The sequence below is a fragment of the Haplochromis burtoni genome, unplaced genomic scaffold, assembly GCF_018398535.1.
Source record: "Haplochromis burtoni strain Fernald_Lab_line unplaced genomic scaffold, NCSU_Asbu1 Contig_100, whole genome shotgun sequence".
NCBI lineage: Eukaryota > Metazoa > Chordata > Actinopteri > Cichliformes > Cichlidae > Haplochromis > Haplochromis burtoni.
In genome coordinates, this window is record NW_024582461.1 from 1 (window position 1) to 12,521 (window position 12,521).

Consider the following 12,521-nt stretch of genomic DNA (forward strand, 5'->3'; position numbering starts at 1 on the left):
ATTTTTGCACATGTCGAGGAGCGTGTCAGGCTACATTTCACTGTGTGTTATACTTGTATAACTATGCATGTGACAAATAAAGAACCTTGAACCTTGAACCTCTATTGTTTGTCCATTATGCATTTCTCTTCTCTCTAGATAAATATCAACATGTGCCTGAATGCTAGCTCACAATGCCTCCCAGTGGTTCGACTTTGACACTGATGTGTCTTAGTTCCTTACCACTGGTTAAAGCTCATACAAAATAATCATAATCCTTAATAAAGTACAGTAACTATCAAGAACTAGATGGCTTTAGTCACTTTAGTCAATCTGGGGAAACCTGGTTTAATGACAGTACAGATGACTACGATAACACCTAAATTCAATATTGTGTGTGCATATATATACATCACATAAATGAGCTGATGTTCACATTTAAAGTAAGCTGATTACCTCAAATGACAGAGCGATCGTGAAGACGACAGCCCAGAAGGTCATGAGGGTGAAGCCTCCTGCCAGCATGAACCTCCGACCTTTGCGCTCTACCAGCAGGTTCTAAGAGAATCGTAATGTGCATCAGACTCTGTTCTTATTGTGTCAAATGAGAACACGAGAGTTAGGTAACCAACATATAGCAGAAAGAATGACTGAGCGAAAGCAAAGTATTTTTATTTTATTAGTATTAGTTTTTGAAGAAAGCAAAGTGGAGTAAACATACTCAGAATATGGCTGTTAAATACTTTGTTTAGAGGTAAGCCCATCTCTCTCTTGTGTCATTTATAAACAGTTAATGTATTTGTAGTCAAAATGGGCAGCCTCTTTTTAAGTTGGGAAGGCTAATGCTGCAAGTAAATAACTTTATCTGCGTCTTTGCAATGAATTAGATAAATAGTTTAATAGAAGTCAGTCAGTTAACGTTAGATACAAACAACTATCCAGATTTTTCTAAAGGAATCAGAATCTGTCTACTCTGACCCCTGAAGTTCATTACACAAACTACAATAATGGTGTCACAATAACACTACATGAAAACACAAGTTTGAAGGTTTACAGACCTTCAAACTTGTGTTTGCTTCTTTGCTCTTTTCATTAACCTATTAAAATCTCGTTACTGCTGTGACGGTCAATAAACTTGTATGAAAAACTTTTTACATTTAAATAGACAAACAAACAAGATAAACCCCATAATTCTGTAGCTTTAGCAGAAATCACTCAAAATATTCCTTTTCTGTATATCAGTCTTTCACATTGTTGTGCAGGAATTTTAGCCTACAGTTCTTTACAGTGTTGCTTCAGTTCATTGAAATGTGCAGGCATTTGTTTGTGCACACCTTTCTTAAGGTACTGCCACACTTTTTCAGTCAGGTTGATGTATGAACAACACCTTGTTTATTCTCTTTTCAAGTCATTCTGTTGTAGATGTTCCCCTGTACGGGGTATGTATGGGCCAAACCAGAAAACTTCCCAAACTTCTGCTTTTATAGGACACAACACATGCTGATGATCCATTAATCAAGTGTATTTAAATAGCAGTGCCTGACTGCTACCTACTCTCTTAATTCCTAGGGAATTCCTAAGTTTATTTTGTTTTTATTTTTTGTCAATTATTAAGGATTAAAGTAAAGGGAGCATCAGCTACTGCTTGTGTCTTTATTTTCCCTGCATGCAATGGCTCTGTCCCCCACCGGAGAAGCACTCCCCATTGTTACAGAACTGTTAGTTTAACTTGATGTCTTTGTATCCACAGAAAGATTCAGAAATACCCAGAAAAACAAAAGGGTTATAATGACTCTTTAGCAATTCAATCAATTTTTTACAGACTTCGTAGCTATGCGTAACGTTGTGCAACCTGCTAAAATGATTGCTGTATCACATTTACGCAAGGTCATGTAGGTGTTCCCACTTACTGGCTGCATCGACACTAGTAGGGGTTATTTTCAGTCCTTATTCTGCAGCCTTCAATACAGCTTTAAAAACAATGCAAACAGTCTCTCTTTGGATGTAGCTGGTTACATAATGTGAGCTTTAATTATGGGTACTTACACACATTATACAGGCTGTGAATTCACATGTCCCGGTGCCGATTGTAGCATACTGGATTTTGTCATCTGATATTCCAGCCTCTTTAAACACATATGATGCATAAAAGTAAATCTGCAAGAAAAACAGAAGATGTGAGGTCACTGAAAACCATCATTCGATTTTCACAAGATTTTAATAAGCTGATTACGGTAGTATTTGTACAAAGGTAATAGTGTTAATACCCACTGCCCTCTCTAAAACCTCAAGCATGTGGTTAAAAGCCTTGAAACACATGATCATGTAGTCAGCGCTTTTCCTCATGACAAACTTGTAGCTCTCAAATTTAGTCTGTATGTGTGGTATGAAGGTTCCTATCAGGCTCTTCAGGCAAAACAACAGGCATCACATATTATTCATTCAGCAGTACAGTGAGGCCTGATACTTAATCACCAGCATACATAATTAATGTGACATGCAGAAACACTAAGAAACCCATCCATCATCTAAAATTTCTGATCAACTTTCAAATTAACCTGTGGCCAAACAAACATCTGATGCATTTCAGGATAAGTTACAGCGATCCTGACACACCCTCACAGCCAGAACACACACAAAACATCTCTCAGATCACAGCACAGATGAAATTTCTTTTTACCGAGTCATTGCCACAGAGCTGCATGGCACTGCTAATGATCATGACAGAGATGAGCTGCCAGCGTACAGAGCGATCAGTAAAAAGCTCCCAGGGGTGGCTCGCCCTCATTCCTTTGGTTTCGGCTTGTTCTTGCAGGATCTCATCCAGCTCGCTACTCTGGACCTCACAGCCTCGCAGGCGTCTCAGAGCTGAACATAAAAATCAAAAAATAAAATTAACACCTGATAATGATTTCTGTCTAAAATATGTTTTTATATGAAAAATATCCTGAGCTGAGAGTAGGGGGTGATGTACTGTTCGCTGCTGGTTGACATAATACAGTACGCACCATTAATACAAGCCTCCTTGTCTCCTCTATCAATGAGCAGATATCTGGGACTCTCTGGGAACCATGGCAGGGTCAGGAGCTGAATGAGTCCAGGAATGGCATTACTGGCAAGAAGGTACTGCCAACACGGCTCACTGCCCAAAATCTCTCTTTAAAGAAATAATCCAGAGTGTTACTGTGGATATTTGTGAAATCTACTTAACACATTTCTTTGTCAACAGATTATAGAGTATATGGACAATTATAAGCCGCACGATGAACAAACCTGAGTCCGACCACCTGTCCTAACACGACACCGAATGCTGTAAACACAGCTGATGACAAAGAGATAGCTCCTCTTAAGTGCTTTGGTGCACTTTCTCCAAAATACATGGGCTGCACATTCATGCTGATACCTGTAGAATGATCATGTCCTTTTAGGAGTGTTTGTTGAATAGTTATTTTTATTATATTATAAAATATATTTTGCTTGCATTGCTCTGTTATACCTGAGTTTACCGGTTTGCATGCATATTACTTATATGTTGTACTAACATACCGGCATTTATTCCAACCAGGACACGTGAGATCATGATCATCTCAAAAGATCTGGCGGTTCTACTCGTCAGTGCTAAGAGTGCAGCAGTCATGAGAAAAATGTTGTTCAGCAGCAGGCACTTCTTCCTTCAGGAGAAAAAAGAGGACAGTTATTTTTAATTATTATTATTTTTTTAATACAGACTGATGGATGAGATGTTACGTCATATTACAAGACCACTACGCAGAAAAATTTATTCTAGAGCTTTGGTTGAGTGTCACAGGAAGACTTGAACATTGTTAGACTTTTAGTTTTGTGGACACAAGGAAAAAAAACCCCAAAGCTTCATCATTTAAAAGCACTACAGTAAAAGTGCAGGAATCAATCATAATCAACATGAGTATAAAAGAAAAAACTCAAGTCATTATATAAATATGTAGTGTTGTGCAAAAGTCTTGGGACAAGTCTCCTTTCTTTATATTTAGTTTCCAAGGATCTAGACTTCTTGTAACTTTTTGAAACAAATGAACCAGTTTTAGTATCTTTCAGCTTTTGTTATAAGCAACCTGTTGTAAAGCACATAATTTGTCTACATTTCTTTCACTGAATTTACGAAAATGTAAAAGATAGCACAGTTTGAAAGCATAAAATAGTATTTTTGCACCACCAAGGTGCTAATAGCTGAAAAATGTGCTATTTTTGGCATGGTGTGCAGTGTGTCCTTAAAAAATTTGAGGAAACTGAAGACAAGAGAAAAACAGAAAGTCTCTTCATCTTGACAGAGAAAAGAATAAAAGGCAGCTAACATCCAACAAGAGTTCTGAATACCTTAAAGCAGCCTGGAGAACGATTCCTGAAGACTACTTAAAGAAATTACAAGAAAAAAAAAGCTGCTTAACACAGTTCAGAGTGTGTTCAAGAGTAAAAGGGGTCATACCAAATACTGACTTGCAAACTCGTTGGAATTGTTCAATTTTGTATATGCTGTATTTTCACATATGTTTGCACACTGCTCCTACTTTCTATTTTCCTAGCACAGTATAAAGAAATGAGTAGTGGTGCAAGACTTCTGCAGAGCAGTATTTACACGCGATGGAGGAAAGTAAATGAACGATCTATCATTCGGACAGCAGGTTGATCATTTGTTCTTTGCATGTTGTAGTCTCAATTTATAACCTAGTGCACATGTGCTTTTACACCTTTACACGTGCATTACCTCCCAAAGCGTATGGTCATAGGTCCTGCAATAAGAGCTCCAGCAAACCCCCCCAACGAGAAGATGGAGACAATGATTGTCCAGACTAACGTCACCTGGTATTCCTCCAGCTGGACGTCCCATCGCTCCAAGAATGTTTCGTTGATAAAACTTTGGATAAACTGTGAGAGAAGAAGAGTCAGGCCAGCACTTATTACCACTTTCATTACATCTGAGCCACACTGTAGCTCCTTTAGCCAGTTTTTATTATTGATCTTCTCAGCAAAAAAACCTTAAATATTATATTTTATGAATCCACATCAGGAAGCAGGTGTCAGTGTTTTTGTGAATTATCAAAAGGTTACAGAATTGTTTGCTTCTGGGTAAAGTTTGTGCTCTTTAATCAGTGCAGCTGCTGGGCAAAACATAACACTGCATCCAGAATCAGTTCCCAAAAAACCCCTGAAACCAATACAATAAGAATGACTAATCGCAGGCACAAGTAACCCAATTCTTGTTTTTGCCAAATTACACCGTGACCCAAATGTGAAATAACAGGCAACAGTTTTCATAAGTAGCTAAGTACATGTACTATCAGTGCATGACCCTTGTCAACTCTTTTAGAAACCATATGTACTCACACGTATGTGTATAGCTATAAAGTAATGGCAGGAAATCATTTAAAATACAAAAACTTACAGTTGTGGGAGCATTCATTATTGCCAGGTTATATCCATACTGAAGAGTCCCTCCAATGGATGCAGAAGCAATCATCAGCACCAGTGTCAGAGGACTGCCCTGTTAAAATAAACAGACAGACATACAGACAGACAGATAGCTAGATCACAGTTGTTTTGTTTTGTTGTTACATTGTCTTAGAAAAAAATTATGTGCGTTAGAAATGTAGTAAAATCACATTTAAAAACTAAAGCCTGTCACATTACCCTGCAAGGTGTATCACCTAAACAGCTACCAAGTAATATAGCCATACTGCACATCTGCATAAAGCTTCTACAAACACAGTAAAGGTATTTTAAACTCCAAAACAGACGATTTACTAAAAAAGACAAATTTGCTCAATTACCTTTTGTGCACCAGCATGCGACATTGTTGGTCAAAGGAGGTGGTAAAATGCTAAAAAGAAGTGGCACGATCAAGTCTGAAAACAAACCAGGCGTCAGTCCCCCATCAAATAATCCTCTACGCACAAGGTCAAGCCTGATTGGCTGCAGTTTTGCAATCAGCAGGTTGACGCACACACACGACCAAATAGATCACTGAGCTGATGTATTACCAGATCTTTTCAAATGCCACTGTAATGATTTACCATCTTGCCAGTGTGCGAGTGTGATAACAATTAATGTCACTTGGTGCTGTCAGTCAGTAATTAAGAACAGCAAAAATGAAATCAGTGAAGCTGCCCAACCATAGAGGAGTACAAGGAGGTACTCCTGATAAATTCCAGTATATAAAAAGTACCTATTTGCACGAAAGGATACACATCAATATCTCAAATTTGAATAAAACATCTACAAACAGAACGTGCGATCTAGAACTGATCTCAGTACACTTAAAAAAATATGTTTGTTACGTAAATACAATGCAAAACTTTTAATGGAATCTGGCGATTTAGATAAGCAAATAACCATTATCAATTATTATTATCAATTAATTAGATAACATTTCATAGCTTCCTGCAGGCGCTCGCATTACTTACATGAATCTTAAGATGTTGCTTTTCCTGGTTAAGTCGATATTTTGTCTCTACACGCTGAATTGTTGATATCGTTTATATATTATATGTTATATTATATATTTTAAAAATATTTTTAATAAAAGTATTATTATTAAGTGTCCTTCTCCATAAACTTGCTGTTTATGTCCAGCAGATGGAGCTGGTTTGATATGTTGCTGCTGTTCTTTTATGGCATTGCAAAGGAAACCGCAGCTGATGCAGGGGAGTAGTTTAGCAGTTTTATAGGTGTCTATATATATCTAGTCTCTAATGTGTATATTTACATTTCAAGGAAAATACATCATGATTACAGTCATACTGATATTGGTGTGACACTACCAAACTGTGCTGGAGCAAGGTGATGCTTTTTTTTTTTCAAGTGAGGAAATATAATATTCACGTTTAGCAAGTGTGGTTAAATATTCAAGGTATTAAAGATAAAGTGAGTGGTCAAAGCTGTCAGAGCTAAATTCAGCCAGCAAAAAAGCGTCCTTTGGCACTGAAAATCATTTAATATATAAAACAAGTTTTATTTGCGCCTGTTTTTTTTTTGTTTTTTTTTAGCTCTGATAGGAGCGTTAATTTCGGGTGGGTTGCTCTCCCAGTTGTTTTGGTTGTGTCCTGTAGAGCTTCAGACTACACACTATGAATACATAAAGCTAATCTCTATATGTTTCCAGTTCTTCATAATAATATTCATCGGCCCATAAAGAAACAAGGAAACGTGTCTTTTCTCAGGCGCAAACCGAGCGTTGGATGCAATTGCGCAATTGGCGCAGTCGGTAATTTTGTGTTATTTTGTTCATCATTCGGGTCAGTCGTCAAACGCATCCAGCAAACGGTTGTCTCACCCTCCAAATTCTACAGAGTCTCCATCAGTTCCAGACATAACTCTTGTCCCAGTATATAAAACGTACCGATTTTTCTGGAGTTGGCTCCAGATTATAAAAACTGCTCCTACACTTTATTATTTTTGTTAGTAGGTTACCTTACTTGTTCATTTGCGATCACACGCAGAACCTTCCACTCTCATCGGCGCATTTTTGCGGTTGAGTCTTAGTAAATCTGTCATTTGAAGTGTTTATTGCGTCAAGAAGTGGATTCTTTCATAAAGTAAGGCATTTCTATGTTGCTCAGTCACTGGTGTTATGGTACTCTATCAATCTTTCATCAGAACTTTTGATCCTCTGTTAAAATTACTTCGCTATTTATAGAGACTAAGCATTCACTGTTTGTATTTTCAATGAAAAACGCTCCTGCTTAAGTGGACAGGAGCGAGCTATGCCTATGACTTGCTGTGCTGGGTAACTAATCAGATATTGCGGCACATTATGTGTTTTTACACAAATTTTACTTGTATTTTATTTAATTAACGACATGATTAATTCGTTGTTTGTATAATGGCACATTTATTTAATTATTAATGTATTTATTGATATAATTTAGCACTTTTAGGCCTCCGCTATAGCACTACAGGAGCGGTGTAAATCAGCAGGTTCCCTGTTTTAGCTGGATTAATGCCTGGTGATATCCTCTCTAATGTAACTGTGCAGCTGACAAGGAAGCAGATAAAAGAATACAAGATTTTTCTTTTAACATATTAGGAAACATGCTTTGAATTTCCAGGTCACTTTTATTTAGTGTATCTGAGCACTTGTGTTTTCAGCTTTCTCGAACCTGATAACAGCTTGCTGGCACTGTTAGCTAAAGGTCGGGGAATCACTACACAGATAAGAAACTGTCCACTGAGTTTCTAAATACCCACCACACATGTTATGGGATCGCAGCCAGTCAGAGAAAAGATATTCTGGTCTGCACCAAACTGTTGGACAGATGAATGAACAGACGGAGCAGCAAAGCTGCAGGAAACCCCAAAGAAGCCAAAGAAGAAAACTCTGACTAATTTTGAAACCTAATGATATTAATGAGGCAACACTGAGGCGAAAAAAATAATTCTTATTTAGGCAATCTCTAATGAAAAGTTGCCTTAAAGGGAAATTCTGTACTCTAATTGGCATTTAATCGGTTAGAGTGGATAAGAATAAGAATGTTTTATCTTTAAAATCATTTAATATTTATTATTGGATATTTCTTTTTAAACTTGATGTAGCAGGAGTGGAGAAGACGTGGAGAAGGACATCTCTCTCACACTTTAAATCAGATTAAATATTAATACATAAAAACTGAACTCTTACATTTGGGCTAAGAATTAAAAAACAAACATAGATGTCATACTGAGGTCATAATGGGATGGTACCCCTCCTCCTCCTCCTCCTCCCTCCCTGCCTCTAATTGGTCAGCTCTGACGGGATTACACACCAATTTCCTCAACTGAACACTGTGAAGTTAAACCCTCGGACATCCAGGAAGGCAAAGAAGGTAAAGTCGACCGCGGTTAGTTTTCTGCGCCCCAAAAGAAGCTGTGGATAGATCAGATGTTAATGTTTGACACTCGAGAACAGGTCAGGTGTATGCTCGCCGGATTAAATGTGGTCTCTGTTGATGGTCGCCGCTGCGGCTGCTGCTTGTCCCGGGGTCTGCAACACTAATGACTGATATGGCTTCTTAACACACCCGCGTTTCAGTGAAACTGCTCGTCATATTCCTGCGGTTTGGAGAGCTGCTCATCATGATGACTCGGATTTTCTGGGGAACAATTTTACTCATTAGCGGTGAGTAGCCAACCCTGCAGAAAAGCGTCCGATTGTAATCTCACTCGTGAAAGTGACGTCAAACGCTGTGTTAAATGTTGAAAAACAATTAAATAGAAATTAAACAAAGTTAATAAGCTTGAATGTGAGCATTCCTCCCCCTGTGCTTTTTTTGGGTTCTATTATTTAACGTTATATAATCATTAAATTGAATAACTTTATTATTTATTTATTTATTTATTTTAAATTGCTTTAGTGGGTGTGTTTTAACTTATGTGGGTGATATACTTGGACTAATTATTCTATCGACTATATTTGTGCCTGGAAGGTGAAGAGTGTGTGCAGTCACGTTTCTCATAATCGGTTGGTGTCAGTCATCACCTTAAACAATAAACCACCGCGCCTATTTCTAGGATCTATTTTCAGTTTTTCGGTTGTAATTGCGTGTCTTCACGGGACCAGCTGTATTTATAGTGCTTTCATCTCATCCTTTTAGTGGGTGCTTGACCCTGTTACTATTGTTGGGTGCCTGTTACTCAATGAAGCATTAATATCAAATTGAAGAGTAAGTCATAATGGTCCATGAGTAGACTGTTAGATATAACCTTCAGGTTGATCGTAATAAGGAGAATATGAGACACCTGGTTTTCATTTGGATGGGTATGGAAGCTGCTTTCTGCCACTAAACAAAAACATTATTATTGTTAATATTTTTTGCCATCCATAAGTCAGAATTTCAGGTTATTCTGTTACTGTCTCAATTTTGAGTAATTTTCTCAGAGGTTTGAGTTGGAAAGTGGAAATTTTGGCTTATAAAAGGAAGAAAAATATTTTTTTTTGGTCAGAAACAAGCTTCTATCGATGGGCAGCAATCAGATTATATTAATATGTATTAAAAAAAATGTTTCTATAGGTACTTCTACAATATCTATGGTACTCGATAGTGAGTTAACAGCGAAATTTGTGGTATTTTTGTCCTGCATGGTTTGGGGTGTTAATCCTATGTGTGTGATATTCACACTATACCTGCCCTACATTAACAGCTGTTTATGTTTCTCTCTGCAGGCTCTCTCTTTACCTTCGGAGCAGGGCACAGCAGTTCAGTAACTATTGAAGCCAATATTTCCATCAGTATAAACTCCACTGCTCCTCCAGATGCCTCCAGTAGCAGCTCTGCGGCAACCAGCAGCAGAAGCACAAGTACAACAATTCCAGCCACAACCAACATCCCTACAGTTAAAAGTAAGCAAGTCATGATCCATGAAAATCTAAGGTCATGATTGAGATGTTTTCCACATGCCGCTGTCCTTTTATCCACTCTCGCTGTATCTGTAATCATATGTTAACAGGTTCTCTCTTTATAGCCGGACCAAGGCAGACAAATGCAACAGTTACTGATGCCACCATTTCTATTAATGCCACCTCCTCTGCTGCTAACACCTCAGCAAGCAGCTCTTCAACAAACACCAGCAGCAGCGCAACCAAAAGCCTCACTGGAACCACTACTATCAACATCCACCCTGTTAAAAGTAAGTTTCAGTATATGAGTGTCACAAGTATGTGAAGATGCAGAGGAAGTCTAGGGTCGCTGTCAAACCATCTATAGGAATGTTTCCTGCTTTTCACGTCATATTTCTGTTCATGGCAGCACACGTATACTCTCACTGCGATGTTTCCCAACAGTGCATTAACATTATGCAGACAGTGTGGCGCGCGCTGATAATTGATCCTCTTAGTGTGAGTCAGGGAACAATTATTTTAAATGAAAGATTAGGGCCAGTGTATATGAGCAGTATATAATTAGCCGTTTTACAAAAGCTGCACCTACAGTGTTGAATTATTATCTGAAAAACACCCTTTCTTGCCCTAAAGGATGTATTCATTCTCAGTCCTACTTCAAATTGCCATCAAAATCACATGGAAAGTGAGAGGGGTTGTCAGGCAGATGCCTCAGGCACAACGGAGCGCTTTCACAGAGTCTGAAAGGAGGAGACAATACATGTAGACTGCAGTCCAACAGCCCATTTACCGTTGGAATGAAGTGTGTGACGAAGGCAGCGTGTAATACAACTATCTGTCTGGATGTTCATCGCTCTCACAAAGTGGCATCTGTTTTTGGATGGTTGTGCTGCATTCACATTTGTTTGAGTCAGTAGTGTAGGAATTTGGTTGGCTGTACTGCCTACGTAAAAGAAATGTCATGTTTTGTCCTTGTGTTCATTTAATCGGTTATTTTTGTCCTGTTGTTTTGTTTCACAGGGAAAGCTGAGATTGCTGCTTGATAAAAAAGCTGCATTGTAGGCTTTATTTTTTTTTTGTTAAGAACAATGCAACCTGCAGGGATGGGCACTCTCCTGAGTCCCAGTAAGACTGATGGGAAAAGATTTTGTTTGCATCCTCCCACTGGGGGTTTTCATTGACGTTCTTTACTGTAATTGTTCCTCTCAGGTACAATGAAAGACATGAGCCACCACAAAGCCGTCCGCAGCTGGGAACTAAAGTCTACCGTTTGTGGCGTGGGTGTGTCAACTGTAGGATTTCGTAGGTGGTGTTGTTTCAGGTCTTGGTAGATTTATACTATTTTTAGAGTTATCACATCCACCTTTGTCATCCTGACTATTGTAAATACAGGCACTGGGATTGCATATGATTTACAAATTTTGGGTAAAATTTACAGATATGAAGAGACTGAGTTAAAATACTGAGCTCCTGTAGGCTGCTCATTTACCATGGGTGCAGTCATATTAAGCAATCTGTTTGAGCCTCCTTTTGCTTTCAGACCTGTCTTAATTCTTCATGGCAAACACTCATCAAGGTGCTGGAAACATTCCTCAGAGATTTTGGTCCATAGTGACACGACAGCATCCCACAAGTGCTGCAGATTGGTCCACTGCACATGATGTGACTTTCTCATTCTACCCCATCCCAAAAAGTGCTCAGGTGTTACTAGGGATGGGTACCGGTATCCGGTGCCATGATGGCACCGGTTCTGACATAAACGGTAGTAACCAGACCGAAAAGCAGCGCACATTTCGGTGCTTTATTTCCTGAGATGTCATACACTTTAGATTCTAGCCAATCATTTTACGTTTCCGAGGATAGTAGGCGGGTCCAGGTACGTACGTTCTTTTAGAGCAGAGCTACAGATTAAAACAGTGTTGCCAATTTAGCGCTATATTTAGCGAGTTTTCAGACCCCTTAGCGGCTTTTTTTCTAAAAAGAGTCGCTAAAAAAAGACGTGAAAGCGCGTATTGCTTTTACTCTCAACAAGCAGCGGGTGCTGTAACGTAGTCAGTTCTTCTTTTACTCTTTTACTCTTATGCTGTTTTGTGGATCACAAGGTTTAAAACTACTTAAACACACACACACAAAGTAACTCACCAGAGTGCCTATTTCGGGTCACTTTTGCCGGTCCAAGCCCGGGTAAAGGAGCAGG

At 38.6% G+C, this 12,521-nt stretch overlaps 2 protein-coding genes across 2 annotated transcripts in view; one reads left to right on the forward strand and one right to left on the reverse strand.

Moving 5' to 3' along the window:
- Positions 1-397: 397 nt before the first annotated feature.
- Positions 398-5,875, reverse strand: slc2a11a (solute carrier family 2 member 11a). The gene is made up of 9 exons (XM_005927529.3): positions 5,784-5,875; positions 5,399-5,497; positions 4,721-4,881; positions 3,526-3,650; positions 3,253-3,382; positions 2,988-3,136; positions 2,660-2,847; positions 2,026-2,136; positions 398-537 (listed from the first exon to the last, which is right to left on the reverse strand). The coding sequence occupies exons 1-9, from the start codon at positions 5,805-5,807 to the stop codon at positions 418-420; spliced, it is 1,107 nt and encodes a 368-aa protein (XP_005927591.1). The 5' UTR covers positions 5,808-5,875; the 3' UTR covers positions 398-417.
- A 2,858-nt stretch (positions 5,876-8,733) lies between these two features.
- tgfa (transforming growth factor, alpha) overlaps positions 8,734-12,521 on the forward strand; it is an 8,978-nt gene continuing 5,190 nt past the window's right edge. The window contains 3 exon segments of the mRNA XM_042223029.1: positions 8,734-9,106; positions 10,151-10,327; positions 10,435-10,614. Coding sequence (XP_042078963.1) covers positions 9,064-9,106; positions 10,151-10,327; positions 10,435-10,614 — 400 coding nt within the window. The 5' untranslated portion in view covers positions 8,734-9,063.